General features: G+C 37.9%; 1 protein-coding gene across 1 annotated transcript; it reads left to right on the top strand.

Annotated features, from left to right (window-relative positions):
* The first annotated feature begins 10722 nt into the window (after positions 1–10722).
* On the top strand, positions 10723–22971 carry FARSA (phenylalanyl-tRNA synthetase subunit alpha). The gene is made up of 13 exons (XM_070741615.1): positions 10723–11085; positions 15424–15561; positions 15746–15844; positions 16048–16166; positions 16806–16898; positions 17287–17415; positions 17709–17824; positions 18722–18806; positions 19478–19577; positions 19734–19902; positions 20006–20083; positions 21457–21571; positions 22637–22971. The coding sequence occupies exons 1-13, from the start codon at positions 10900–10902 to the stop codon at positions 22740–22742; spliced, it is 1533 nt and encodes a 510-aa protein (XP_070597716.1). The 5' UTR covers positions 10723–10899; the 3' UTR covers positions 22743–22971.
* The last annotated feature ends 2820 nt before the right edge of the window (positions 22972–25791 follow it).

Below are 25791 nucleotides of genomic sequence, written 5' to 3'. Positions count from 1 at the left end.
CACCATCCTGTTCTTGGGTCCACTTTCCTATTTTCTATGTTCATAGAATTGATCTATGTTTTAAGTCCTGACTTCCCAAAAAATTCCACAAGTAAGATCAGGGCTGTTGAACTTGTGGCCTGAAGACTGAATGTGTCACATGCTGGCCACTCCCACACCGTTTGGGAAAGGGGAAATAAATTGTAATACATCATGTGATGCAAGTTTGACACCCCTGAGTTAGATGTTTGTCCCCAGCCACCACATAATAATAATAGCACTTAGACTTACAGTGTTTCCCTGAAAATACGACCCTGTCTTATATTTTTTAAATCCCAAAATAAGTGCTTGGCCTTAGTTTGGGGGAGGTATTATTATTTGGGAGCAAGACAGGGCTCCTCTTGCTATCTTAATTGATGGCGGTTACTCAGCGTCCTATATAGCGCTTCACAGTGTTTTACAGCCCTCTCTAAGCGGTTTACAGACTCAGCATATTGCCCCCAACAATATGGGTTCCTCATTTTATCCACTTCAGAAGGATGGAAGGCTGAGTCAACCTTGAGCCTGGTGATATCCAATCTGTCAATCTGCTGGCAGCTGGTGATCAGCAGAAGTACCCTGCAGTACTGCACTCTAACCAGTGGTGGGCTCCTTCCGGAATGGCTAATTACATGCAGTTCCACGGCTCTGGCAAGTAAGCAGTGGTGGTCTCCTATGGAAACGGTCAGGAACACAGTTCCGGTAGCAAAATTTGGAGCTCCACCCCAAAGCACCCAATTTGCACTGAAAGATGTTGAAACAAAATGCATAAGCCACGCCCACAGTGTGGTAGTAAAAATTTTGGTAGCCTATCACTGCGCGTAATTGTGGGATCGAGTGCAATTTTGCTTCCTGCACCTGTGCAGGTAGCAAAATCTCGCATGGGGACACATTCAGGGAAGCAAAAAAAACCTCACCAAAACATGTGTCCCTGTTGGAAAGTTTGCTTCCTCCACATGTGCAGGAAGCAAAATTGCACTCGATCCTGCACTTGTGTGCCAGAGCCGCAGAGCTGTGCCCAATTAGCCATTCCAGTAGGAGCCCATCACTGACTCTAACCATTGTGCCGCATCAGCACATATACACATTATGTCAGTATTTGAGGTGGGCGAAGGGCTGTTGCCTATAATAATATTATTAATATCTATAGCAGGCTGCAACATTTACGATCTTTATGAGAAACAATATAACCAAATAGTGGAGCTGGAAGAAGAAAAGGCAATAATAAATATAGTATAAATCTATATTCTCTATTTAAAAAGCATGTGATAAACTATGACTATTTTTTGGTTATATCAAAACTGGATAAAGCTTTCTAGATCCAGCCAGAATGTTTAGAGAGTTGTGATGTAGAAACCATTAAAACTGTCTCTCCTGCTTCTCTTTTTCTGACAGGTACCATACTTTAGTTGTACAACATTTACCACAAGGCAATTTCTCCACTTTACAAGAGACTGGTTCAACACTCTTTTGGTGAAAAGGAAACTGTATTTTTCTATAAAGGGACTTAATTGCCAAAAATGCAGAACAGTGACCTACACTGAAATAACCCACTACCAGAAATAAAAAGGAACAAACAGCAAGGGAAAATAGCAAGGTCATGATTTCTAAAAAATAATGATGCAGTGTTGGAGCAATGTAATTGTTATCATCAGAAGAGAGACTCTGAAATATAGTCTCATATCCCAGTGTAGAACATGGAAGATTTGGAAGAGGACCCTGGAGGTCTTCTACTTCAAATTCCCTATACCAGCATGCGCGAGTGCTCACTCCCATAATTCAATGCTGCCTGTACCATTTCAGACAAATGGCTGTCCACTCTCTTTTCAGAACCTCCAGTTATGAACACCCTGTCAGGCTGAAAGCCATCATGTGGAATTAGAGACTTTGACCTGCCACAGTAGAATAATATTAAGGGAACTTAGAGGGGAGAGAAAGCTACTAGCCACAACAAATTATTTTCTTAAGAGTCCAAGGTAATCTTTTGTTCTGCATCAACTGAAGTAAAGAGGAAGTCGGTGAAATCCCTGCACTCGGACTGGTCCTCGCGATGTGGCCGGGGGTGACTGGCTTAAAGATGGCTAACTTGGCGTCACTCACGTCAAGGATTTGGATTAGGGTTAGGGCGCCTGGCCTCTTCCCTATCTGTTTACTATTGCTGCACATCCAAAATACTGTATATTATTTAATTCTATGTATATACAGTATGCCATACGTGTACATACATATTACACACAGACACACAAAAATGCACATTATCTACTATATAAACTGTGTATGTACACACATACAAACACACACATGCACGCACAGCTCTTCTAAAATTATACACATTCAACCTAATTTACTGCGATAGGAAAATCATACCCAGAGCCCAGAAGGGGAAAAAAGGAAAAAAAATCCAAAATATTCGTACCAGTACTGCATACCTGACCATACCCACAGGAGCCCATCACTGTCTATTTCCCTCTCTTACTTTTAACAGTTACAGGCCTCCCCTTTGAGTCATATTAGGTTATCTTACAAAATATCTAAAAAGTATGTATTTGTAATACAGATCTCAAGGACAATGAGCCCAAAAACTGTTAAACCACAAGCACAAGATTAAAGATGCAGTTAGGCAATAGGAACTGCCATTCTTCAAACACTTGTCTTCATGATTTTAAAAAAATGAGACATGAGATGGAAATTTCAGAATGTATTTGTAATTGTATATTTACTATTGCTTTTATAAAAAGTTATAAATACAATAGAAGTTGATTATATTTACCACTTTTAGGGGCAAAGCTATTATTTGCTTTGCTAGCAAGAGTTAAAAAGAAATGACATCAAATTGCTTTGAGTTTATGAAAAATATTCCTATCATGGTATGTCTTAATGCAATTCAGCACATAGTATTTTGTATTAATTTTTTTGAACAATTTACCTAAAGAATAAAATCCATACAAATTTAAAGAAAAAGAAAAGTGATAAATAAAAAAGGAAAAAGCTATGAAGATATAAAGAAGCAGCTTTCAAACTTATGTTATTTTTATCCTCTATATATATTTGGCAAAAACTCAAAAAAGGGTTTCTATTAGCTATCATATTTTATTGTCTTTTCCCCTACTCAAACAAGTCAATTTTGTCATCTCTGAAAATTCTGTTATTTGCATCATTCCTCCATTGTAAATATTTAAATGTCTTTCTGTCTTTTGCATACAGTGTAATAATCTCACAGCAATTACTATGTACAAAAACTTCCTTAGGTCTTTTCTCATTGTTTATTCATTCATCTGAGCAAAAAAGTTCTGCTTTCACATAAAATTCTTTATCTCACTGTGTTTTTCAAACCAACGTATATTTTTTAAAAAAAATTAAGTTATGTACAATAAAAACACAAAAAAATACAATACACACAAAAAATAACACCAGAAAAAATAGAAAACACACCTACACAAATATTAAACAACACACTAACAACTATACAATATAACCCCTTAGGTTCTCTTGCAGCAATTCATATCGACAATTTACACAAAATACGCTTGTATAACTTACATATTTCTCTACTTTTTCCTCTAGTTGTATCTTTTCTTTACAACCCAGTTACAGTGGATAAAGTCTCATATTACATACAAAATGCCGCTTCCATTAACAAATTGGATATTAACAATTCTGCATATTTTATTTATCTATTTCCCCCCCTCCTTTCCAGCCAATATTCCAAGTCCTCTTTATCTTTTAATTTCATTGTCATCATATCAATTTCTGTACATTCCATAATCTTCTTAATTATTATACTTTCTCTTGGGGTATCTTTTTGTTTCCAATATTGCGCTATGCTGATCCTTGCTGCTGTTAAAATGTGTAGTATCATATATTGATGTTTTTTCATTGTTTGATCAAGCACGGAAACTGCTGGATTTTATACAATTTTTAAAAAATATATGGACAGGTCCACCATATGTGATATGATCTGGTTTTATACTGACATCTCCAACAATTTGGCATAAGATTCGGATACATTTTGGGCAGTCTTGCCGGAGGAAAGTGCCACCTATACTGTAGTATATTTTGTATAGGTTCTCTTTCTAAGATGCTGATTTAATCATTTTATAACTTGTATTCCACATTGAATCCCATTGTTCTAAGTAAATGTTACAGTCTTCCCTCAATTTTCGCAGGGGATGCGTTCCGAGACCACCCACGAAAGTCGAATTTCCGCGAAGTAGAGATGCGGAAGTAAATACACTATTTTTGGCTATGAACAGTATCACAAGCCTTCTCTTAACACTTTAAACCCCTAAATTACAATTTCCCAGTCCCTTAGCAGCCATTTAGATTATTACTTTTTATGGCAAGGGAAAAAAGCAAGAATAAAGATAAATATGTTAGAAGATATTAAAGAAAGGGGAGGATTTGCACTTCCTAATTGGAAATTATATTATCAGGCAGCCGACCTAACGTGGATTAAAGATTGGATAATCTTAGAAGATAAAAGAATACTAATCTTAGAAGGATATGACCTTCTGCTCGGTTGGCATGCCTTTATATGGTATGACAAAGATAAAAATCACTCATATTTTAAAAGACATACTTTAAGAAAATACTTATTAGAAGTTTGGAAAGATATAAGGAAAAACCATTTTTTAACTATCCCTGAATGGGTTGCCCCTTTAGAAGCAATAATACACCCAAAGTCCATAAAAGATATGAAAATAATAAGATATAAGGATTTATTAAATGATCAAATGAAATTAAAACCTAGGATTAAACTACAAGAGGAAGGGACAATAATTGATTGGTGGCATTACGCACAGATTCGATCTAGATATCAGAAAGATAGCAGGCTCTATATTTTTAACAAGAATAAAAATTTATTAAGTAATTTAATTACTATTAATCAAACTAAAACAATAGGGAAAATTTACAAATATTTGATATCACATAAAAACATAGAGCTGACCTTAAAAGACAACATGATAAGCTGGTGCAGAAATATTGGAAAAGAAATAGATATAGATACATGGGAGAAAGTCTGGACTTATAACTGGAAAATGACAAAATCAGTGTCCCTAAAAGAAAATCAAATTAAAATATTTTATAGATGGCACCTCCCACCAAATAGGATAGCAAAAATGTTTCCCAAAACCTCCCCGATGTGTTGGAAATGTAAGAAAGAGATAGGGTCTTATTATCACCAATGGTGGACATGTAGCAAAGCCAGAATGTATTGGAAGATGATAGAAAAAATAATGAAAGAAATAGTAAAGCAAGATGTAGAAATTACCCCGGAATTCTATTTATTAGGAATTATAAATCAGAGTTATAAGAAAGAAATTTTATATTTAATTATACATATTTTAACTGCGGCTAGGATTATATATGCGCAAAATTGGAAAGGGGAGAATATCCCCAAAGAAGAAGAAGTTATCACAAAAATATTGGACTGCGCCGAGATGGATATGATGACAAGACGCTTAAATGATCAAGAAGACACGAAATTTTATGAAACATGGAACAAAGTTTATATATGGATAAATAAGAAAAAATAATAGAAAATTAAGATACAAATGTGTAATTGTTTTGGTAAGGATAAGATCTTTTTTAGGTTATAATAGTGTTAGATAAACTAAGTTTGGTTTAGAAATACTGTATAGTAGAATTAGTTTATATATTAAGAATTATTATGAGAAGAATTTTTTTTTTAATGAAAAGTTTAACAAATCACTTTTTCTAATATTCAATTATATATTCAATTATGTATTCTTTTTTCTGTATTTAAATTTATACTTTCGAGATAAGCGGGGAATATACATCCCCACCTTTTTATGTTGAATGTACGTATGTCTGTTTGTCTATTTTATGAAAAATTAATAAAAAGATTGAAAAAAAAATAGATTATTACTCGCCATGTTTATTTATTAAAGTTTATTTAAAAAAATATTTATTAAAGGCAGACGAAAGTTTGGGATGACATATGACGTATGGCTTGTATGAGATGTATGATTGTTTTCTATATTAAGGGTTTTAAATTGTTTTAACCATTGGATTTGTACTGTTTTGTTGTTATGAGCCGCTCTGAGTCTCCAGAGAGGGGCAGCATACAAATCTAATAAAATAATAATAATAATAATAATAATAATAATAATAATAATGTCATTGGATGGGAAAAACCATGGTATAGGGGGGGGAAACCGTGAAGTATTTTTTAATTAATATTTTTGAAAAACTGTGTTATAGACTTTTCACGAAGTTCAAACCCACAAAAATCGATGGAACACTGTACTGTATATCCAAACTTTTTGGCCCAACTAATCTTATTTGCTTTCACTATTTCCTCTTCCATTTTGTAATTCAGTAGAAATTTATATAATTTAGTTATCATTTTTGTGTCTTGGGCTAAAAGGGTTTTATCTAATTTTCACTTTTCTCTTTGTATTCCAAATTGTCTGTTATCTCTTTCTAGTCTTGTCTTAATTTGGAAGTGGGGCCACCAATCAAATTTAATTCCTTGTTCCAATTTTTGGATTCATTTTAATTTTCCTCCTTCCTCTAAAAATTCTGAATAGGTAACAATTTTATTTAAATCCATTGTGTTGGGGTGTGTTATAGCTTCCAGGCCTGAATACCAAATCAGTATTTTCGGGTAGTGATGTTTTTTAAATTTTAGTCCAAATCTCAAATTGAATCCCTAATTTTGTGTCTCCAGAAATATGAATGAGTCCTATGTTTCTCATCCCAGAGAAATCTGTGCCAACCTAATTGCAGGTCATATTCCTCTAGTGTCAAAAGGTCTTTTGTTTTTAATTTGTATCCAATCTTTTAACCACAATAATATTGATGCTTGATAGTATAGTTTGAAGTGTGGAAGTCCCAACCCCCCACCCCCAGTTCCTATTGTTCTGTAGATGTTTCAATTAGATTCTGGACCTTTTCCCTACCCATATAAATTTAATTGTTATTCTGTTTAATTGTTCAGACTATTTCTTAAATCTAATTTAATTTATATTGTTCAAAAATAATATAAAATTTACAGTAGAATAGACATTTTAACCGCTGAAATTCTTCCAATTAAAGATATTGTTTGTTTATTTATTTATTTATTTATTTATTTATTTATTTATTTATTTATTTATTTATTTATTAGACTTGTATGCCGCCCTTCTCCGCATTTATTCCATTTCTCTAATTTCTTTTCTATTTGTTTGAGTAGTTCAAATTGTAGTACATTTCAATGTTAAATTTATCCCTAAATATTTTACTTTCCTCACTACTTGAATTCCTAAACTTTCTTCTAATAGTTTGTATAGTTGTTAAATTTTTGGTTATTATTTTAGTTTTCTGCTTATTTATTTTTAAATCTGCTACATTTCTGAATTTGTTTATTTCTTTCAATTATATCAATCCTCCTTCAAGCGGTTCCTTTATATTAAAAACCAAATCACCTGGATTCTTGTTCTCTGATTTTAAGACCCTTATTTTCTTTGTTTGCATGAATTTGAAACATTAGCATTTCTAGCGATAAATAGTAAGGGGGATAGTGGATAAACTTGTCCATCTCCTTTTGTTATATTAAAACTGCCTGTAATTTCTCCATTAATGATAATTTTTGCGGTCTGATTTGAATATATTTTTCAAATTGTTCTGATATATCCACCCCATAATATTTTCTAGCTTTTCTACAAGCATAATAAAATGACCTTTCATACTTTCCACATTTCCAACATAAATTAATACATCTGAGAAAGTTTCCCTAGTGTCAAACCAAAGGTGCATCAATTTTAAAATAATTTTGTTTAAACTGTAACAGGTAAATTACATCCCTTTCAGCCATGTTTTTCCCCTTGATTTATCTATATAACCAAAGTTCTTAGCCCATTTTAAGCATGAATTCTGTTGTTCCCATTGTTCAAATTCATTGTTCGCCATGAGGTGTTTTTGCCAAAAAATTGTGATCATATGACCACAGGGTGCTGCAAATGCAAGCCAATTGTTGAGTGTTTGAAATGGGGTCAAACAACAGGTAGGGTAGGGTAGGGAATAAGGACTTTGGAACCAGGTTATATACAGTGTTTGAAGGGGACTATAGTAACTTTGAATTGTTCGTGAACAACTGGTTAGAGGTTGAGGGATGCCTGTCATTGTTTTGAACATTTCAATTGCAAGAATCAGAAATTTGTATATACAAGTTAGTCATTTTTTAATTTTTATGATTTTTTTATCCTGACTTTACTATTTTTGTAGATAACCCAGGGCAGCAAACATAGCTAATATTCCTTCCTCCTTCTGTTTCCCCCACAATCGCCCTGTGGAAGTGAGTTGGGCTGAGAATGATTGGCCCAAAGTTACCCAGCTGGTTTTCATGCCTAACGTGGGACTAAAAGTCACAGTCTCTTGTTTTCTGGCCCAGGACCTTAACCATTACATCTCTCAATATATATTATTTGTTTTTGGCTTAAGAATCTTGTCAGGAATTGCACAGTCATTGTCAGAGAAGCTAATATGAACCAGTTTTATATAAATATATTTACAGTAAATGAGATAGACAAACAGGAGCATTGGCAGATAAATCAACAAAGCAGGAACATCAGGAGGCACATTGGAGAATCACATATATATAACACAGTGGAAAAAGACGGGGCACAAAAACTCCCCCCCCTTACTCTCACATCAATTACATCTCAGATTCCAGTGGTGGGATTCAAATAATCCCACCACAGGTTCGCTGAAAATGTGAGCACGTGCATGTGCTTTGCGCACAGCTTCCATGCATGGGTTCCATGCATAGCTTCCAGTGCAGCTTCCACCACATGGCGAGGCTTGACTGGGGCCCTCTTAAATTCAAATCTTTATTGTCAGAGTACAATATTCATGGTCTACTCCCCTCCATTTCTGATCTCTGGAGTAGCGGCTGCTTTTCTCTGCAATGCTAGGGGAGTATCTTGTACAATTTAGCAGCTGTGAGCCACTGCTTTCCTGTAAGTCCCATCCAGAAAAAACTGTGGCTGAGAGAAACAATATTCAACATGGCGGCTGCTTCTCTTTGCCGCAGCCCTTTCCGGATGAGGCACACGTCACAATGGCATGCAGAGCCATATCTGAGGGCACAGGAGGTGATGTCACTGTGTGCACTGGCCAGCTGATTTTTGGTCTTCAGGAAGGTGGGGGAAGACCATTTTCTCCTTCCCCAGGCTTCAGCAAAGCCACCGGAGCCCATGGATCGCAAAAACAGACCCAACAGGCTTATTGGAAGTTCAGAAATGACCTTCCAGTAGGCCCGTTGGGCCATTTTGTGCTCTACCAAGGCTTTGCCCTTCCCAGGAGGCTTTCCTGAGGCCTGGGGAGGGTGGAGAGTGGACCAGCAGGCCTACAGAAAGTCTGGAAGCTTCATTGAGGCCTGCGCTCCTGCGTGGGAAAACAGTATAAGGGGATTGTGCGCACATGTGTAGGGCAAGAAGGCATTGTATTATGGATTTGGGCACACGCACATGTCCACCTGAGCAAAAAAGGGTCCCCCATCACTGGTTTAGCATGTACAAATTTAGCTAACTCAATAAACTGATTAAACTATGGCTTAGCACAATATATATCCTGGGTACTTCCAAGTGGAAAATTTGTATCAAAAAGCATTCCATAATTATGTTTCTTTTTCCTGATTAGCAGATTTTGTTTTGAAAAAGAAAAAAATGACAACTGTTGTTGGTCTTTAGGACCCACCATGGAATTTAAAATACTGTACAGTAAAAGGAGTCCCTATCTGAACACACTGTATTCATCTCCCATCTAGAACTGGCAAGTTTTATTACATATAGTTCTAAAGATTTGAAATCAGGATCTTTTCTACTTTAATTAATATCTTTTCTACTCTAATTAAAAAGCAGAAATATGTCATAAATTGAATTGGAGCCTGAAATACTTAACATTCATTATTTTTCACTCCGAGGCGTTTTCCTCATTAAGTTTTTTTTCCCAACTGGAAAAACAAGATACCCAGCCTCCAACTCCTTCTTATGAAAAACATCTGAATTTCACTAACAAAACCAAATTTCAATTACTGTAATGGGAAGATTCTCATGAAGTGTAGCTTCTGTCATGACAATTTCTTTCTTTGGAGTATTTTTGAAAAAGTTTATAAACCATATTTTGTGGTGTGAATCTAGTTTAATATGATTTACTTAATAGACCATATTTAGTGCAATATGCAAAGGATACATATTTAATCATATAATCTAAAAACCTGATTTGTAGTCAGAACTCAATAATTTGGCCCAGGAATATCTTTTCTCCATTTTATCTTGGTTTTAGTAAATTAGTAAAGATGATAGGCTTCTTTTTAGCAGTTTTTAGCTTTTGCATTGTTATTTGGGAAGGAGAAACTTCTGACAAGAAAAGCAATTCACCAGGATAACTGCTTGCCTTCAGAAGAGATTTAAGACTTCTGAGGAAATGCAAGGAGAGCTTTTAAACCAGACAATCAACAAAGGAACCGTCTTTTCACGTGTGAGGAATGTTTTTGCGTGGCTGTTTTTGTACGAAACACAATAACGACATATTGCACTGCATGCTTTACCTGCGATTGGGTACGTTTAGCTTCTAAATAAATTTATAAATAAATAAATCTAGCTGGCTTGGCGAATGCCCACCCATGCTATGTGAAAAAACGGAAACATTCATCTTTTGAATCATTAACTACTGAAATATTTCCCGCTCTGAGCATATGGTGGACGAGTCATTGGATAACGACTGCGCCTCTATAGCCCGCTGGTTTCCGTGGGGAAAAGCCAGCGAGTCTTTGTAAAGAGAGGCTAGGCAGGCCCAGATTTTAAAAATTGTGCACTAGTCATTACTTCCGCTTCCGGTTATCACCGGAAGCTCTCGTAAGAGACGGTCGGGAAGATGTCTCCCACCGTGGCGGCAGCCGCGACAGGCCCTGGTTCAACAGTAGAGTTGTTTTTACAGAGGCTGGAGCAGGTGGCAGCCGATGGAGAAGCCGGACTTTGTAGCCTGGAAGCAGCAACAGCGCTTGGCCTGGAACACCAAGTCTTGGTCGGGGCCGTGAAGAGCCTCCAAGCGCTGGGAGAGGTAAGAAGACAGAGCTGCTGCGCCAGACCACGCCCCCCTGAGTGGCGCCACGCAGAGTGGATGAGGGGCCAAACCTCTTGCGGCAGAAAGGGGAGGGTCTATCCGTTGTCAGCCAATGGGCTACGCAAGCTAAAGCTATGCCGACCAATGTCATTGGTTCATAGATTGCATCCATGGGATTGTGCTGCCCAAGACTACTCCAAGAGTTGTAAGGGAGGGGGGACCATCAGATAGCTCCCCTCAGCTGATTCTGACAGCGTTTGCAAACCAGGCGCTGTACCACACAAACTCTTTGCTTTATGCTTTCACGCTTTTGTCGACTCTGGGGGATTGCCAGAACAAGTGCCTGCAATTTTCTTGGCAAAGATTTTATTTAGTGGTTTGCCAATTCTTTCTTCCATGGGCTTTGAATGAGTGACTGGCTCTGGTTTCCTCCAGTAAGACAGAACTAGAATTTGCAGTGTCCTAGTTTCTAGCTTGGTGCCTTAATTATTTTACCAAATTAGTCCACCACTTTGCAGTCTTAACATTTTATGTGAATCAAAGCCTTTGTGGTTATGGTCTGATGTGTCATGGAAACCCCCCAAAATGGCACAATTAAAATGACTGATATAATGCTGTCTTTTAATTCTTTGAATTGATTCTGTGGTGATCTTAGTGGGTGCAGATCTTTCTCTCTTAAGAGGAAGCATCTCATTGCATTATGCATTTGAATGAGCCTAGTGGGCAGTGTCAGACTTAAACTGGAGAACATGTAACCTCTGCAGTATCAGAATGAAATCAAGAATGAATTGTGGGTTTTGTGATTTTTTTTGCATGCCACCAGTTCTTTATAATGTCTTTGCTGTTTGAAAAGATCCTATGCAGCTGTTGATGTAGCATTGGATAATAAATCTGATAAGTGGTAATAACAGCTTTTATGGCATTAACACAGTCCTTATTGATTGAAGTGATAAAGCTATAGCATATGTCTTGAGTGAAGGAAGGGGCCTTGATATGACACACAGGATAAGGGAAGCTAGGATCCTCAGCCTGCCTTACATCTTGCTTTGCTCCTGGTCCTAGTCAAATATGAAAGGAATACTTTTAATTAAAGGTCAACAATCCATGTTTATTGGAGCAGTATTATGTCATGATGGGAGACAAAGTCAGTAAAATAAGGGGTCTCTTGTGGTTATAGAACATGGAATCATGGGGCCTGGAAGGTACCTCGGAAGTCTTCTAGTCAACCTTCTGCCATTCTGGTCAAATGGTTGTCCTGTCTATTTTTGAAAATCTCCAGTAATGGAGCACCCACAACTCCAGGAGGCAAAATTTCCACTAATTAATTGCTCGCAATGTCAGACAAATTCTCCTTACTTCCAGGTTGGGTCTCTAACAGGCTTCTTATGCTTTGGAGAATAAGTCAGTTGCCTCTTCATGTATGGTTATGTTCATAGTTCGTATTATGTCTAGGGAGATTTTCAGTCATCCTGGTCATAGAGCTGGGGTAGTGCAGTGGTTAGAGTTCAGCACTGCAGGCTAGTTGAAGTAGCCTGCAGTGCTGAACTCTAACCACTGCACTACCGTAACTAACTGCTAGTTGTAGTTCAGCAATTCAAATCTCCCTGTCGTCTCAAGGTTAACTCAGCCTCCCATCCTTCAGTGGTGGATAAAATGAGGACCCAGATTGTTGCGGGCAGTATGCTGATTCAGTAAACTGCTTAGAGAGGACTGTAAAAGCACTATGAAGCAGTATATAAGTCTAAATGCTAAATGATTGTTCCAAAGGTGCTTATTCGGGAGGCAACTGGACTTTATTGTTTTTCTTGGAGAAGCTTCTTAGATGGCAAGTGAAACACTTTTTTAAAAAAAGTTCAGTTGCCTTCTGAAAAAGCACCTTTGGAATAGTTCATATTATGATTGAACATGTACACAATGCTAACTAGATTGCTAGAATTTCATCAGATTCTAAATGAATCTGATTTATTTCAGATTCATTTAGAACAGTGTTTCCCAACCTTTCTTGAGCCGCGGCACATTATTCATGTTTTCAAAATTCTGGGGAACACTGAAGGGGGGGCGGGGGGGCTAAAGAAAAGTTTGGACAAAAAAAATATCTCTTCCTCCATTTCACTCTATTTCTCCCTCCCTCTTTCTTTCTCTCTCTTCCTTCCTTCCCTTCTTTCTCTCCATCCCTCTTTCTTCCTTCCTCTCTTTTTGGCTCTCTTTCTCTCTCCCTCCTTCCCTCCCTCTATGTCTTTCCCTCTCCCTCCTTACCCCCTTTCTTTCTCTCTCTCTCTTGCTTTCTTTCTCTCATTCTCTCTCCCCTCCTTTTTCTCTCTCTCTCTTTCTCTCTCGTTCACCACGCCAGCAACAGAGAGAAAAAGAAAGAGTGAGAGAGAGCTGGAGAGAGAGTGGAGTGCGCGGCAGCCATCAGCCTCCTCGCCCTCCCAGACGTCCCCAGCGCCCGGCCTCGCGCCGCCTCCCGTTAGCCCGGCCGAAAGCCACACAGTCCCGGACTCCTGGATCGTTCGCTTCTCCGGCCAGCGCGGCGCTTTCCTGGGCAGATGGCTTTGCTGACCGGAGAAGCGAGTGATCCGGGAGTCCAGGACTGTGTGGCTTTGCGCCATGAAGAGAAAACGGCAGCAGGGAAAAGTCGGCCGTTTTCTCTTCATGGTGCAAAGCCACACAGTCCCGGACTCCCGGATCGCTCGCTTCTCCGGCCAGCGCGGCGCTTTCCTGGGCAGATGGCTTTGCTGACCGGAGAAGCGAGCGATCCGGGAGTCCGGGACTGTGTGGCTTTGCGCCATGAAGAGAAAACGGCAGCAGGGAAAAGTCGGCCTTTTTCTCTTCATGGCGCAAAGCCACACGGTCCCGGACTCCAGGATTGCTCGCCCCAAGGCAGGAGGCGGCGGCGGAGGAGAGTGGGCGGATCGGGCAGGCAATGGGGCAGGGCGGAGAAGCCAGGGGCGCGTTTGGCCGGAGGCACCGTGGGGAGGCAGGGGCAGGGAGGTGCGGCAGTAGGTGCCTCCGGCCAAACGCGCCCCTGGCGTCTCCGCCCTGCCCCATTGCCCGCCCGATCCGCCCACTCTCCTCCGCCGCCTCTCGCCGCGGCACACCTGACGTTGTCTCGCAGCACACTAGTGTGCCGCGGCACACCGGTTGGGAAACGCTGATTTAGAAGAATGAAGGGAAGAAGAAATATAGTACAGGCAGCAGTGGGTTGCACTTACCTGCAAACCAATGCGCTGCACACGTATCCTCTTCATTCAGGCGTGCCTGTGCATGCATCCCACATGCGATTTTGCTTCTGTCACCTACCGCACTGGTAGGAACCCAGGTATAGTCCTCAAGTTATAACAGTTCATTTAGTGACCATTCAAAGTTACAACGGCACAGAAAAAAGTGACCTATGACTGTTTTTCAAACTTGCAGCATCGCCATGGTCATGTGATCAAAATTCAGATGCTTGGCAACTAAGTCGTGTTTATGTTTCTAATGTCCCAGGGTCATGTGATCACCTTTTGTGATAGTCTGACAAGCAAAGTCAGTGGGGAAGCCATACTATTAAGTTAACAACTGTAGTGATTAACATCTGTGGCAAGAAAGGTCATAAAATGCGGCGAAATTCACTTAACATCTGTCCCAATTAAGAACTTAAAATCTGATATACTATACCTTACCCACCAGCAGCTACTAAATCTGAGCTGCCAAAAAACCAAACAATACTAGATACCTGCAAAGTTTTTTTTAAAACCTCTTTCCTTCCATATAATACTCATTAGCAGCCTAGATTTGATAGTTCTAACCTCATCATAAATATTTCCAGTTCCACAATTACATTTGATTAAAACTGATCTTATTATGATTGAAGAGTGATTAGTTCAGAAAAGGAAATTGCAGTGGAAGATTATTCTAAGAATGCTGATAAGAAAACTTAATATTTTAACTTGGCCCTGGTATGTGCATTCAGATTGTCCTTAAATATTCCCACATGTAACTGTTGCCTAATTCTCACTGAGAGGACTTCAATTTACAGGTGGGAATTTCATATGGCAAAATGTGAAGAATTCATATAAATGATAGGAGTAAAACTAAGCAAGAATATTCTAAGTTCATGGATATGCTTTCTTATAAAAATGTTAGCCATTTGGTTTTGTGAAACTTTAGGTACAAATGTTATTTTTCTCACCCACAATCCAAGTAGGTACTGCAAGTCAGCAGAAGTGCCAAAGTACTTTGAAACTTTCTAAGAACTCGACAGACTTATGATTCTTTTATCAAACACAGCCCTCTTGGCTTTTTCCCTATTTTTTTCTTTTTTGCCAAGGAAGATGTTTTTGATGTTCTTTTTAGGTGATCGAGGCTGAGCAACGTACATCCAAAACGTGGGAGTTGACACCTGAGGGCCAAGAGATTATTCACGAAGGGAGCCACGAGGTCCGAGTATTTAATAGCATCCCCTCTGAGGGTCTGCTTCAGAGTGAACTCATGGTAAAAAAAAATCCTCATCTCTTTATACTTACTGTATTAAACTTTACTGAGAAAATATTTGTTTGATGCTATTTGCTGTGGATCCATACTTAGTATGGATCTAAATTTAAGTAACTTCTTTTTTGCTGATTTGATTGTATGTCTTCTGATCTGATGGGATAATGTTTTCCTTGTTTTACTCTAGAAGTTGCCAAGCGGAAAGGTGGGATTCAGTAAAGCAATGTCCAACAAATGGATCCGGCTAGACAAGAGCTCAGAAAATGGCCCTCGGATATTCCAGGCAGTGAGTAATCAAAATTTCTATTTGTCTGGGGTTCCCATTTTTGCAGCATTATATTTTTGCTCCCTCATCCTCCAAACTAGAACAAAAATAGTACATATTTAAGAACAAGCTAAAGTCAGAATTGCCTTTTTACTTTTGAATCCAAGAAAAACAGGATGATAGTGAGAACCTTGCATTTCTATCCAGTTTCTTTTCTCTCTTAGGTGGAATCTGTTCAGGACACTGTAAGGGAAAAGCTGCTTCAAGTTCAGAAGGGAGAAGCTAACTGTTTAGAAGAGAAAGATAAAAATGAACTGAAGAAACGAAAACTCTTAGCAGAAGTGTGAGTTTCAATGCTAATATCTATAATAATAATAATAATAATAATAATAGTAATAATAGTAATAATAGTAATAATTTATTAGATTTGTATGCCGCCCCTCTCCGAAGACTCAATATACCTTTTGTTATGTAAACTCTTCATACCAGTTTCTTAGATTACGTTTCCTAGGTAATTCTGTTTCAGGCTTTGGATAATATTGCAAAGCATTCAAGAAAAGAGATAGTCCCTCTGCAGTTACTTACTTCATTTAGATTCTCACTTTTTCCAACAAGGAGCATGGTCTGGGGGACTGGATGAAAAAATCTTTGACTGTCGGGATTTGAAAATGGATGAATGGATCTGTCTTTCTCATTAATTCCTACTACTTGTGTTGACAATTCATTCCTTCTGGAGTTTTCACCAACATTTTTTTTTTGTTTCACATATGTTTCTTATTGATTTGATTAATTTTAAAGGCAATATACTTTCATGCTCACTACAGAATCGTATGAATAGAATCACACATATGTTCATGTGTGATTTATTAATTTAAGGAATTGTAGTTTGCAAAGCTCTCATGAAATACTCTTTGCAATAGAACTTTGAATGATTCTGCCCTCTTCTCAAGAGATGATGCATCAAATTTGTGTTTCGTTTTAGAACCATAAAGACATATTGGATTAAAAAAGGAAGTGCTTTTAGCACGACTATTGCTAAACAAGAAACAGATCTTACACCGGAGATGATTGCCAAGTAAGTAACTCTGGTGTCTCTTATAGTATGGTCCTGGTTAAGCTTGAATCTGGGCCTACAAATTGTCATTTCTGTCTGGAATTTGCTTTTGATTTCTATATGTGGACCTTGGTTAAAAAAAATGTTTGCTTCACCCAACACAGTCTTACAGCTGACGGGATGCTAAAATGGATTCATAACTTCAAACCCTTCCTAGCAAAATTCTTACCTCTCTGTTTTCAATTGTGTTTATGTTGCCTTTATGTGAAGTTTTAAAAATGAGTGTGTTATTTTAATGAAGATACATTGTTAAAATGGAATCTCTACTCAAAGAAATCACATCCTCTTACTAAATTAATTATATTCCTCATGTTCTTCCTGTCCCCCTTCCCCCTCTCAATCCTCGCAGTGGTTCTTGGAGAGATTTAAAATTCAAGTCGTACAATTTCGAGGCACTGGGCATTATGCCTGAAAGCGGTCACCTCCATCCATTGCTGAAGGTCCGCACTCAGTTTCGGCAGATCTTCCTTGAAATGGGGTAAGTACCAAATAATATATGGGGAGGAGAAGAGTCATCTGAAACATACTCATCTTTAGGATTCAGTAATATTGTATACAAAATAATGGCTGCTAGGAAAATCTAATTAATTTATTTTTGTTAATTGGGTGAATATAATTTCCTCTGAGAAGTAACAGAATACTTTGGCTAGAGCAAGTTCCCTCTGGTGGCTATTGTGGCTACGTGTGATGTTTTTCCCTTGTGCTGATGTCAGAGTATAAGCTAGTCCTGGGCTGGGACCCATTCCCTTAATATTTTGTTTCCCTCTTCAGTTTCACAGAAATGCCCACCAACAATTTCATTGAGAGCTCCTTCTGGAACTTTGATGCCCTCTTTCAACCACAGCAGCATCCAGCCCGGGACCAGCATGACACTTTCTTTATGAAGGGTTGGTTCCATTGTTTGTCTAAAATATAACAACTTTTATCTCTTGTTATATCAGGGTGAAGAATATAAGTTTGGTCTCCTTTTAAGGTTGACTTGGAGCTGTAGATTCCTATGCAGTTGCTACAGAAATCTGATCAGGCACATGTATCTCGGGGTCACTTGGTTCTCAACTAAAATGTGTAGCTGCCATTTTAAATTGTTCTAAGTGTATTTTTACAAATTGAGCAATCAACATTGGAGAATTTTGGATGTTTTCTGCATGCTGTGGAAACGAATCAAACAGCTTCATTTGTGGAACCTGCCAACATAAGGAAGGAGTAAAAATAAAATTAGCTGTATAAGAAAGTAGCTAATGGCAATCCTACAGTGTAGTCTGCTATTAACACTGCAAGCCCGAAGTCAAGATAAACATCCATCAACTTCTCTTTGTCCCTTCCATTCCATAGAATTACCCTTTCTTTGGACAGTAGAAAAAGTCCATTGCTTTCATTTCCCTTCCCACCCCAGTACTCCTTTTTCAATAAATCCAGTATTCACATTTATCCCAGTTTAAATATTCAAAATCTAACTTTTTATCATTTGGTGGATGAGTATGCTCCCTATGACTTTGACTATGACTTTTTGAAAAGTTGTAATGCATATTTTCACATAATTCCAGATCTATTTTTTAATCCAAAAGGTTGGGTTCTATAGAAATTATTCTTTTTAAGATGCTTTCTGTAAATATTCTAGGATGTGGCAACCATTTTTCTGTGGGAAATAATAGTTGCAGTATAGTTTTTATGTTCTTGCCTTGACAGTGATGAAGGCAACAGCTATAAATACTTCTTGCTCTTTCTGACTGCATATGGAGCATTTGCATGTCTGGATACTTTTTTACAAGTTTAATTTATTTCAGAGCCTGCTGAAGCAAATAACTTTCCCATGGATTATTTGAAGAGAGTAAAGCGGGTGCATTCACAAGGAGGGTATGGTTCTCAAGGGTGAGTTCATTAACATGCTTTGTCCTGACATCGTGCAAACCAGGCAGTAGAAAAGAATGAATAATTGTTGTGGAGAGTTCAGTGCAACAGCTGGTATGGAAGGACTTTTTTCTTGTTACTGAGTCTAGAACATGAAGGGAGATAATTTGTTGTGAAAACTGTGTCATTAGAGAAAGAGGGGAGATTTGATGCTGATATATAAATTCAGTAATGGAATCCTAGCGGCTTTTGGAACTGGTTTTGTAAACGTGTTATTATATAGCAATACCATTTAGATTTACATATTGCCCCATAGTTCTTTACACAACTCTCTGGATGATTTACAATGCTGTCATTATTTGCATAATGTTTCCAATAATCTGGGTCCTTATTTTACTCCTTGGAAGGATGAGTCAACCTGGAGCCCCATCAGGATTGAATTCCAGGCTGTGGGCAGAGTTTCCCTGCAAGACTGTTTTTTAACTACTGTGCCACCAAGACATATAACTAGGGGAAAAAGTCCCACATGTCTAATAGAGAATTTTTAAACATTAGGTCTAGTAAATCGACTTGTTTTTTCTTGTTCTGCAGAGAAATCACATTTATGCTGATTCCTCAAGTCATGTAACTCATATGAATTGCTTCCTCCAATTCCTGCATTTTATGTTAATCTATTCCCTTCTTGCTTTCAGTTACAAATATGAATGGAAACTGGAAGAGGCTAGGAAGAATCTTCTTCGGACACACACCACAGCCGTCAGTGCCCGGATGCTCTATCAGCTGGCACAGCAGGTAAATACTAGGGGCTTTTCTTTTGCAGTTTGAAGAATACTTACATCTTTGTTACAAAATATTTGTGGGTTTAAAGCTGATTGAACTTGATAATCATAAAACTGAATATTTGAATCAAATGAAAATATCAAGCTATGATAATTGCTTCTACTACAGGAGAAGTTCACACCAACCAAATACTTCTCCATTGATCGTGTCTTCAGGAATGAGACACTGGATGCTACACATCTGGCAGAGTTCCACCAGATTGAGGGTGTGGTGGCTGATTATGGTTTGACACTAGGGGACCTTATGGGTGTCCTGAAAGAATTCTTCACCAAACTGGGTAAGAGATGGCAGAAGGTCAATGGGCAGCGGTTTAGGCAATGAGCTTTTTAGGTGTTGTTTTTCCTTTTCCCAGAAACCAGCTTCTTCTTTCTCTGTAACAGGAATCACACAACTGCGCTTCAAGCCTGCTTACAATCCTTACACAGAGCCCAGCATGGAGGTTTTCAGCTACCATCAAGGTGATTTAAAAAAAAAAAGATATATAAAACAAAAGAATTGTGTAGTTGAAAGTGTAGTTTTGTCTATGGCAGAACATGAATGCTCTCCCCTCTTCAAATTAAACTCTTTTCACAAACAACTTAGTTGATCTACAGTTTGGCAATAAAGATCAACCGTGCAAAGCACCGGTAATAATTAAAGCAAATATTTTGAGGAAATACCAGTGAGTCTGTTTTCAGCTTACTTTCTTACCTATAGAAAATGTTTGCTTTCACTTCAGTCAAGAAGGCATCAGTTGCCATACCTGTTGTCTTAAGAAAGAATTCCAACTGCTTTCATTTCAGCCATTCAGCCTTTACAACTCACATAATTGCAAAAAATTGAGAATGCACTATAATGGAGGACACATTTCCACTATGTTAATACACTTGGAAAGCAAACTTTGTTGTCATGTTTGTTGGGGTTCCTCTTTGAGGTTCTTGATAGTTAAAAGAAATATATCCCCATAAACAAAAGTTTTTAGAACACAATGATAATGTTTTCAGTCTTTCGGTTTAAATGGATAGCTCATTTAGACCTCATTTCCCCTGCCCCTTATGAAATATAACAAATACCATATTCTCTTTGGCGTATGGCTGTTCAGCTAATAAATAAATAAAAGTGCTTGAAAACCCTAATTCATTTCAAGCTATTTCAGAGGAAGGGGCAGAACGTATAAGAAGCTAAAGAAGGAAGCAAAAATCCTTAATTTTTCTGCACTGGTTAAAATCTCATTTTTTAAGGATTCTTGAATTTCTAAATCCTGAGAGCTTCATAATCGAACATCGTTTTGTTTGCTAGATACTTTGGCAGTCAAAGATACTACAGAACACTCCTAGAATTAGTATCCAAGCAATTTAGGCTTCAGAAGCATACCTTTTATACCATGCTTGTGTTCTATTATCATCATCATCATCATCATTATTATTATTGTCTTATTAACTTTGAAATACAAATACATCAGAAAATTTGGACCCAAACTTTTATTTTGCTTTCCAAAACTGATGTAATTAGTCAAGGCTTAAGAAATCTGTTCTTGATTTAATCTTGAAGAAAATTGAGCAAGAGATGGATATGGCTATCTTGTCCTGTTTTACACCATTTCAGACCATTGTTTGGAATTAGAGACTTTGGCCTGTCAACTATCCCTTCAACCACCAAGCTGACATTCCTTTCTGCCTCTCTTTGTCAAGGAGGGACCTGCATTTCTATATTGCCCAGGATCCCAACAGAAAGTGCTGAATGGATTGTTGTAACCAGGCTTGAGGTCTACTCAGTAACCTGAAATCCTTGGCTTCGTTTACCCCCATTCCCACTTTGTCAGCTTGACTATAAATATTTTCATTTTTTTCAGGATTGAAGAAATGGGTCGAAGTGGGAAATTCAGGAGTCTTCCGCCCAGAAATGCTGCTGCCTATGGGCCTGCCTGATGGGGTGTCTGTCATTGCCTGGGGTCTGTCTCTGGAACGGTGGGTGTCTTGGAGAATCACTTAAGCTGCTTTGTGCTGTCTGGGCCTGCCAGAAGCCTCTCAAGTCCAATATTTGTGAGAGAAACTATGAAGTACCTTCCCATAACCCATATGATCCCTTTCTAGGATAATTAGCAGATGAAACTAATCTATGGGAAGCTTCAATTTTCAATTTTCAATTTAGATTTATTTAAACAATACAAGAACAACTATTAAAGTCCATCTCAGTTAACAAAGACAAATTGTACATTAAGAGAACTAAAGAGTCATTCTGGAAAAAAAAGATAAGAACACAACTGCAGAGCCAGCCAAAGACAGCACTGACCTCAACCAACCCACACTAGCCCCCCAGCAGTTCACCTCCCAATGACCCTCACCTGATGTAACCTACCCATCACTAGACTCTCACTCATGACTCCCACTGACCCATCACAAGACCCTCACATGACATACCCACAACTGAAGCTCTGACAGAAAAACGCTGACATTGACACCCCCCTAAACTGTACTGAAAACGTTACCTAGTCTGGTAATGAAACATTCAGAAACCAAACCACAATCTCAGGGAACAAACCTTCACTCTCAAAGAACACAGTATATTGATACAATATATAAGCATTTGTCTAAATAAAATCCTATTTAAGAAATCATTATATTTGAACCAATTAAATATCTCCAGTATAGGAAGGATGATATCCAACCCTTGTAAAAATTTATCCACTTCCTTTGTACAGATATAATGTTTTAGATCAGACTAGATTAGATCAGTGCCTTGGTCTATAGGATTTCAGTCCAAAGGATGGTCCTTGTAGAGTACGATAGACCCCCAGTGGGTGGGGGGAGACAGATGGACATTATATTGTGAATTCCATTCTAATTGCCCATGTGTTACTTGCCCTTTACCTTGAGTTTCCATTGTGATTCAGTGCATTATTATTGTCTTTTGCAGGGAGGGGGAGTAGTTAGCAATTGCTTCAGATTGTCTGCTGTTTTGAAAGGGTGTCCACTTATAGTTAATTTTTTTCCAACAAATTCTTTGTGAGACTTTTCTCTGTTCTCTTCCAGACCCACCATGATCAAGTATGGCATCAATAACATCCGGGAATTAGTTGGTCACAAAGTCAATCTGCAGATGGTATATGACAGCCCACTTTGTCGCTTGGATGCCTAGGGCTTAGAAACCTGCTGCTCTCTTCAAATCTCCTTATTTATTGCCACTGCTCTTTGCCAGTGAGCAGATTGGACCTTTGTACTCCACGCTGCTTGCTACTGTAGGGAAAGTAATAAGACAGTAAGGAAGGCACCTAGTCTTCATTTAGCAACATCTTGGATCAAGATTGAATGGATTCTCCTAGTTGTAGTCCTATTTATGCGCACATTAAACATGTCTCAACATGAAATTGGAATGTGGTAATTCAAATGAATAAGGGCAGTTTCAGTTACCTGATTTCCTTGCAATGCAACTGGGCCATCATGCCATCAAGGTCTTTGGGATGATTTTTCTTTTTTCTTTTTAATCTCTCACTACCTTCTTTCATTGTTTCAGTAAAGTTCTGGTATTTTTTATTATTTATTTTTAACAGTTACAAGTAAAAGAAAGAATCCTAATGTGCAATGGGAATCTATGAACCAGCAGTGGAGATGGAAAAAAGCAGCAGCTGCTTGACTAAGGATTGGTGACCATTGATTATGAACTAAAATATCCCAATTAATGACCATAAGAAAAGTTTCAGAAGGGTAGTCTCTAGGCTGATGTTAAAAGGTGGAGTCACTACAACAAAGCAGTCCATAGCTTATTCACCTATTTAGCCTGCCTCTTTTTGCTACTTTCCCTTTCAGTTCTGGGAGCCTTGTTTGGCATAACCTTGTTCTGTAAGATTGTTTTGTCTTCATCTTTGTAGTCCCGGTGTCATATGCGGAGATGTTTCTAGGGTTATATGTACTTCCTCAGTCTGGGTTGGGGAACATGTGCAGGTGGGATTTCTGGTCAAAAGTGAAGGCTCTGGTTCATCCTTGTCTGGATCCTCCAGCTGTGGCCCCAACAGGCAGTCTAGAAAGAGAAATAGAAGAGAGCATATTGAGCATCCTCAGAGACCCTGTTTTATCCTAATCTTCATTGAGTAGTAGTAAAGATGACACGCTACAGGTAAATTCCTATAATAAAGGAAAGTTGGTAGATTAATCATAATAAGACAACTTTCTATGACAGCTTCAGACTTTTGTGACTGAAATATTTCTTGCAAATCTCTGTTCTACAGGTTCCATATTTTAGTCATTTCCCATGCTTGGATACAACATGTACATTCATGTAACTGAAAGTTCAGGGGTCACTTTCAATTAATTTTGAGTTAAATTCATAGCTCTTCAGTAGTAAAAAGTTTAATGGTTGTAGTTCATTGGTAGTTATGGGTTTTAGTGTTAATAGCGCTTAACGGAAGAATTCTAGTAGTTTCCTGCTACATTTTTCCAGGTCAGGAAAAAGGCCTGACTTTGGGGAAGGGTGGAATCAGGAATTCAAGCAAATATTGGAAATATTCTGCAAGAGAGGCAACTATCAAAAACCAATTTCCTTCAGTGTTGAAAGGAAAGCAAAATATGAACCAGTGGTTACTTTTTTCAAACAATCTAAAAACCTACAGACCTCAGAAATCCAAAGCCTGTGTGATATCTGTCATGATCACATTAAAATCAAACTCACTGTGAAAACTGTGTCTTCTAGATTTTAGTACTTATGACACTATTTGCAGTAACTATTATTATGGTTCATTACACATCAACTAGATGTTTACACTGGATTTGGTATTTTTATCCATGTATCAAGTCCTTCCCTAAGACGGGATAAGGTTTTTTTATAGTGTTATTTTTATGATTTAGGAATAAATCAGAGAGATGGTTTTCTTATATTCTGGGTCCCATAACTGAGTATGGGATTTGAAGCTAATCTCTTAAGAAATGACATGAACTTGTGTATATCTCATGCACCTCAACTTCTACAAGACGAGAAGAAACCACAATTCTTACATGTCAGTAGTATGAAGTGATAGGTATGCTGGAGATACCTTTTGCTCCACATCTGAAAATGTATTCCTTCGTTTTGGATCTCAGGTTTTGCAATGCAATATCTGGCTTTAAATATTGCTTATATGTTAAATGTATATTTTCCATAAAGGCATATTAAAATATATTTCTTTGAATTTGAAAGTACAAATTAATGCAAACACGGGATAGACAGATTTATAACCATTCAAAACCGACATACATTGAAGAACAGCATAGAATGAACACAATTCCAGAATTACACTAAATATAGTCCCTCACCTATCGCTGGTGTTACGTTCCAGACCTGGCCGCGATAGGTGAAATCCGCGATGGGGAATTTATCGACTGATAGTACTTATTTAAGTATTTATATTGTAATTGTTTGGTAAGTTTTCATTGTTTTAAGTGTTTATAAACCCTTCCACACAGTATTTATTTTAGATACAGTATTTAAATACAGTATTTACAATTTTAGATTTTTTTTTTTAAACCTGCCGATTGAGTTCGGCGGGCTGTTTAAATCTGCCGATCGACTTCCTCAGAAACCCGCGATGAAGTGAAGCCGCAGTAGGTGAAGCGCGGTATAGCGAGGGACTAGTGTATTTACAATCACTACTATAGCTGATTTAGGTGGTGTGAGCATCCATTTAGTTTTGCAGGATTTCTGAATACATATCTACTCCCTGTTCTGATATAATGAAAGGCCTATATTAGGAGAAAAGATGCTCATCCAGGATGTGTTGGGGGTTGGGTTATATAACAATTTATATGTTGAAACATAGTACGTAATCCACAGAATTCTTGGAGAACAAGTCTTAAGAGTGTCTTATAGAATATCTAAAGCATTCTCCAGTTCAGATATTAAATTCCAGTTGAGCATACTGAGAAAAAAATGGTTAGTCTTTGATCTTGTATATAGAGATGGTACAAGGGCAGAGAAAAGGCTATTGAGTACAGTATGCTCCTCACCATTTCAATTCTAAGAGTACATGTCTCTTTAGGCCTATAAATGTGTTCCTGAAATAATAGGTAACATTTACTGAAAGAAAACCAGTAGAGAATTAAGATTTATTATGATTCAGTGGTTGTCTGCTATGCCTGGCATGATATCGCCTTTTCCCATGATAAGCAATCAGTACATTACTCAAAAATAAGACCGATAGTCTTCAACTTACAGCCAT

The sequence above is a fragment of the Erythrolamprus reginae genome, chromosome 2 (assembly GCF_031021105.1).
Source record: "Erythrolamprus reginae isolate rEryReg1 chromosome 2, rEryReg1.hap1, whole genome shotgun sequence".
NCBI classification, from domain to species: Eukaryota; Metazoa; Chordata; class Lepidosauria; order Squamata; family Dipsadidae; genus Erythrolamprus; species Erythrolamprus reginae.
The sequence above is the reverse complement of the archived record's forward strand: the minus strand, read 5'-3'. Positions and strand labels throughout refer to the sequence as shown.

Excerpts from the sequence above, each read along its gene's own strand:
- FARSA (XM_070741615.1), top strand. The coding sequence starts at position 10,900 with ATGTCTCCCACCGTGGCGGCAGCCGCGACAGGCCCTGGTTCAACAGTA. Across the intron at positions 17,416-17,708 it reads CAGATCTTCCTTGAAATGGG|TTTCACAGAAATGCCCACCA; the intron begins GTAAGTACCAAA and ends TTCCCTCTTCAG. Across the intron at positions 19,578-19,733 it reads TCTATCAGCTGGCACAGCAG|GAGAAGTTCACACCAACCAA; the intron begins GTAAATACTAGG and ends CTTCTACTACAG.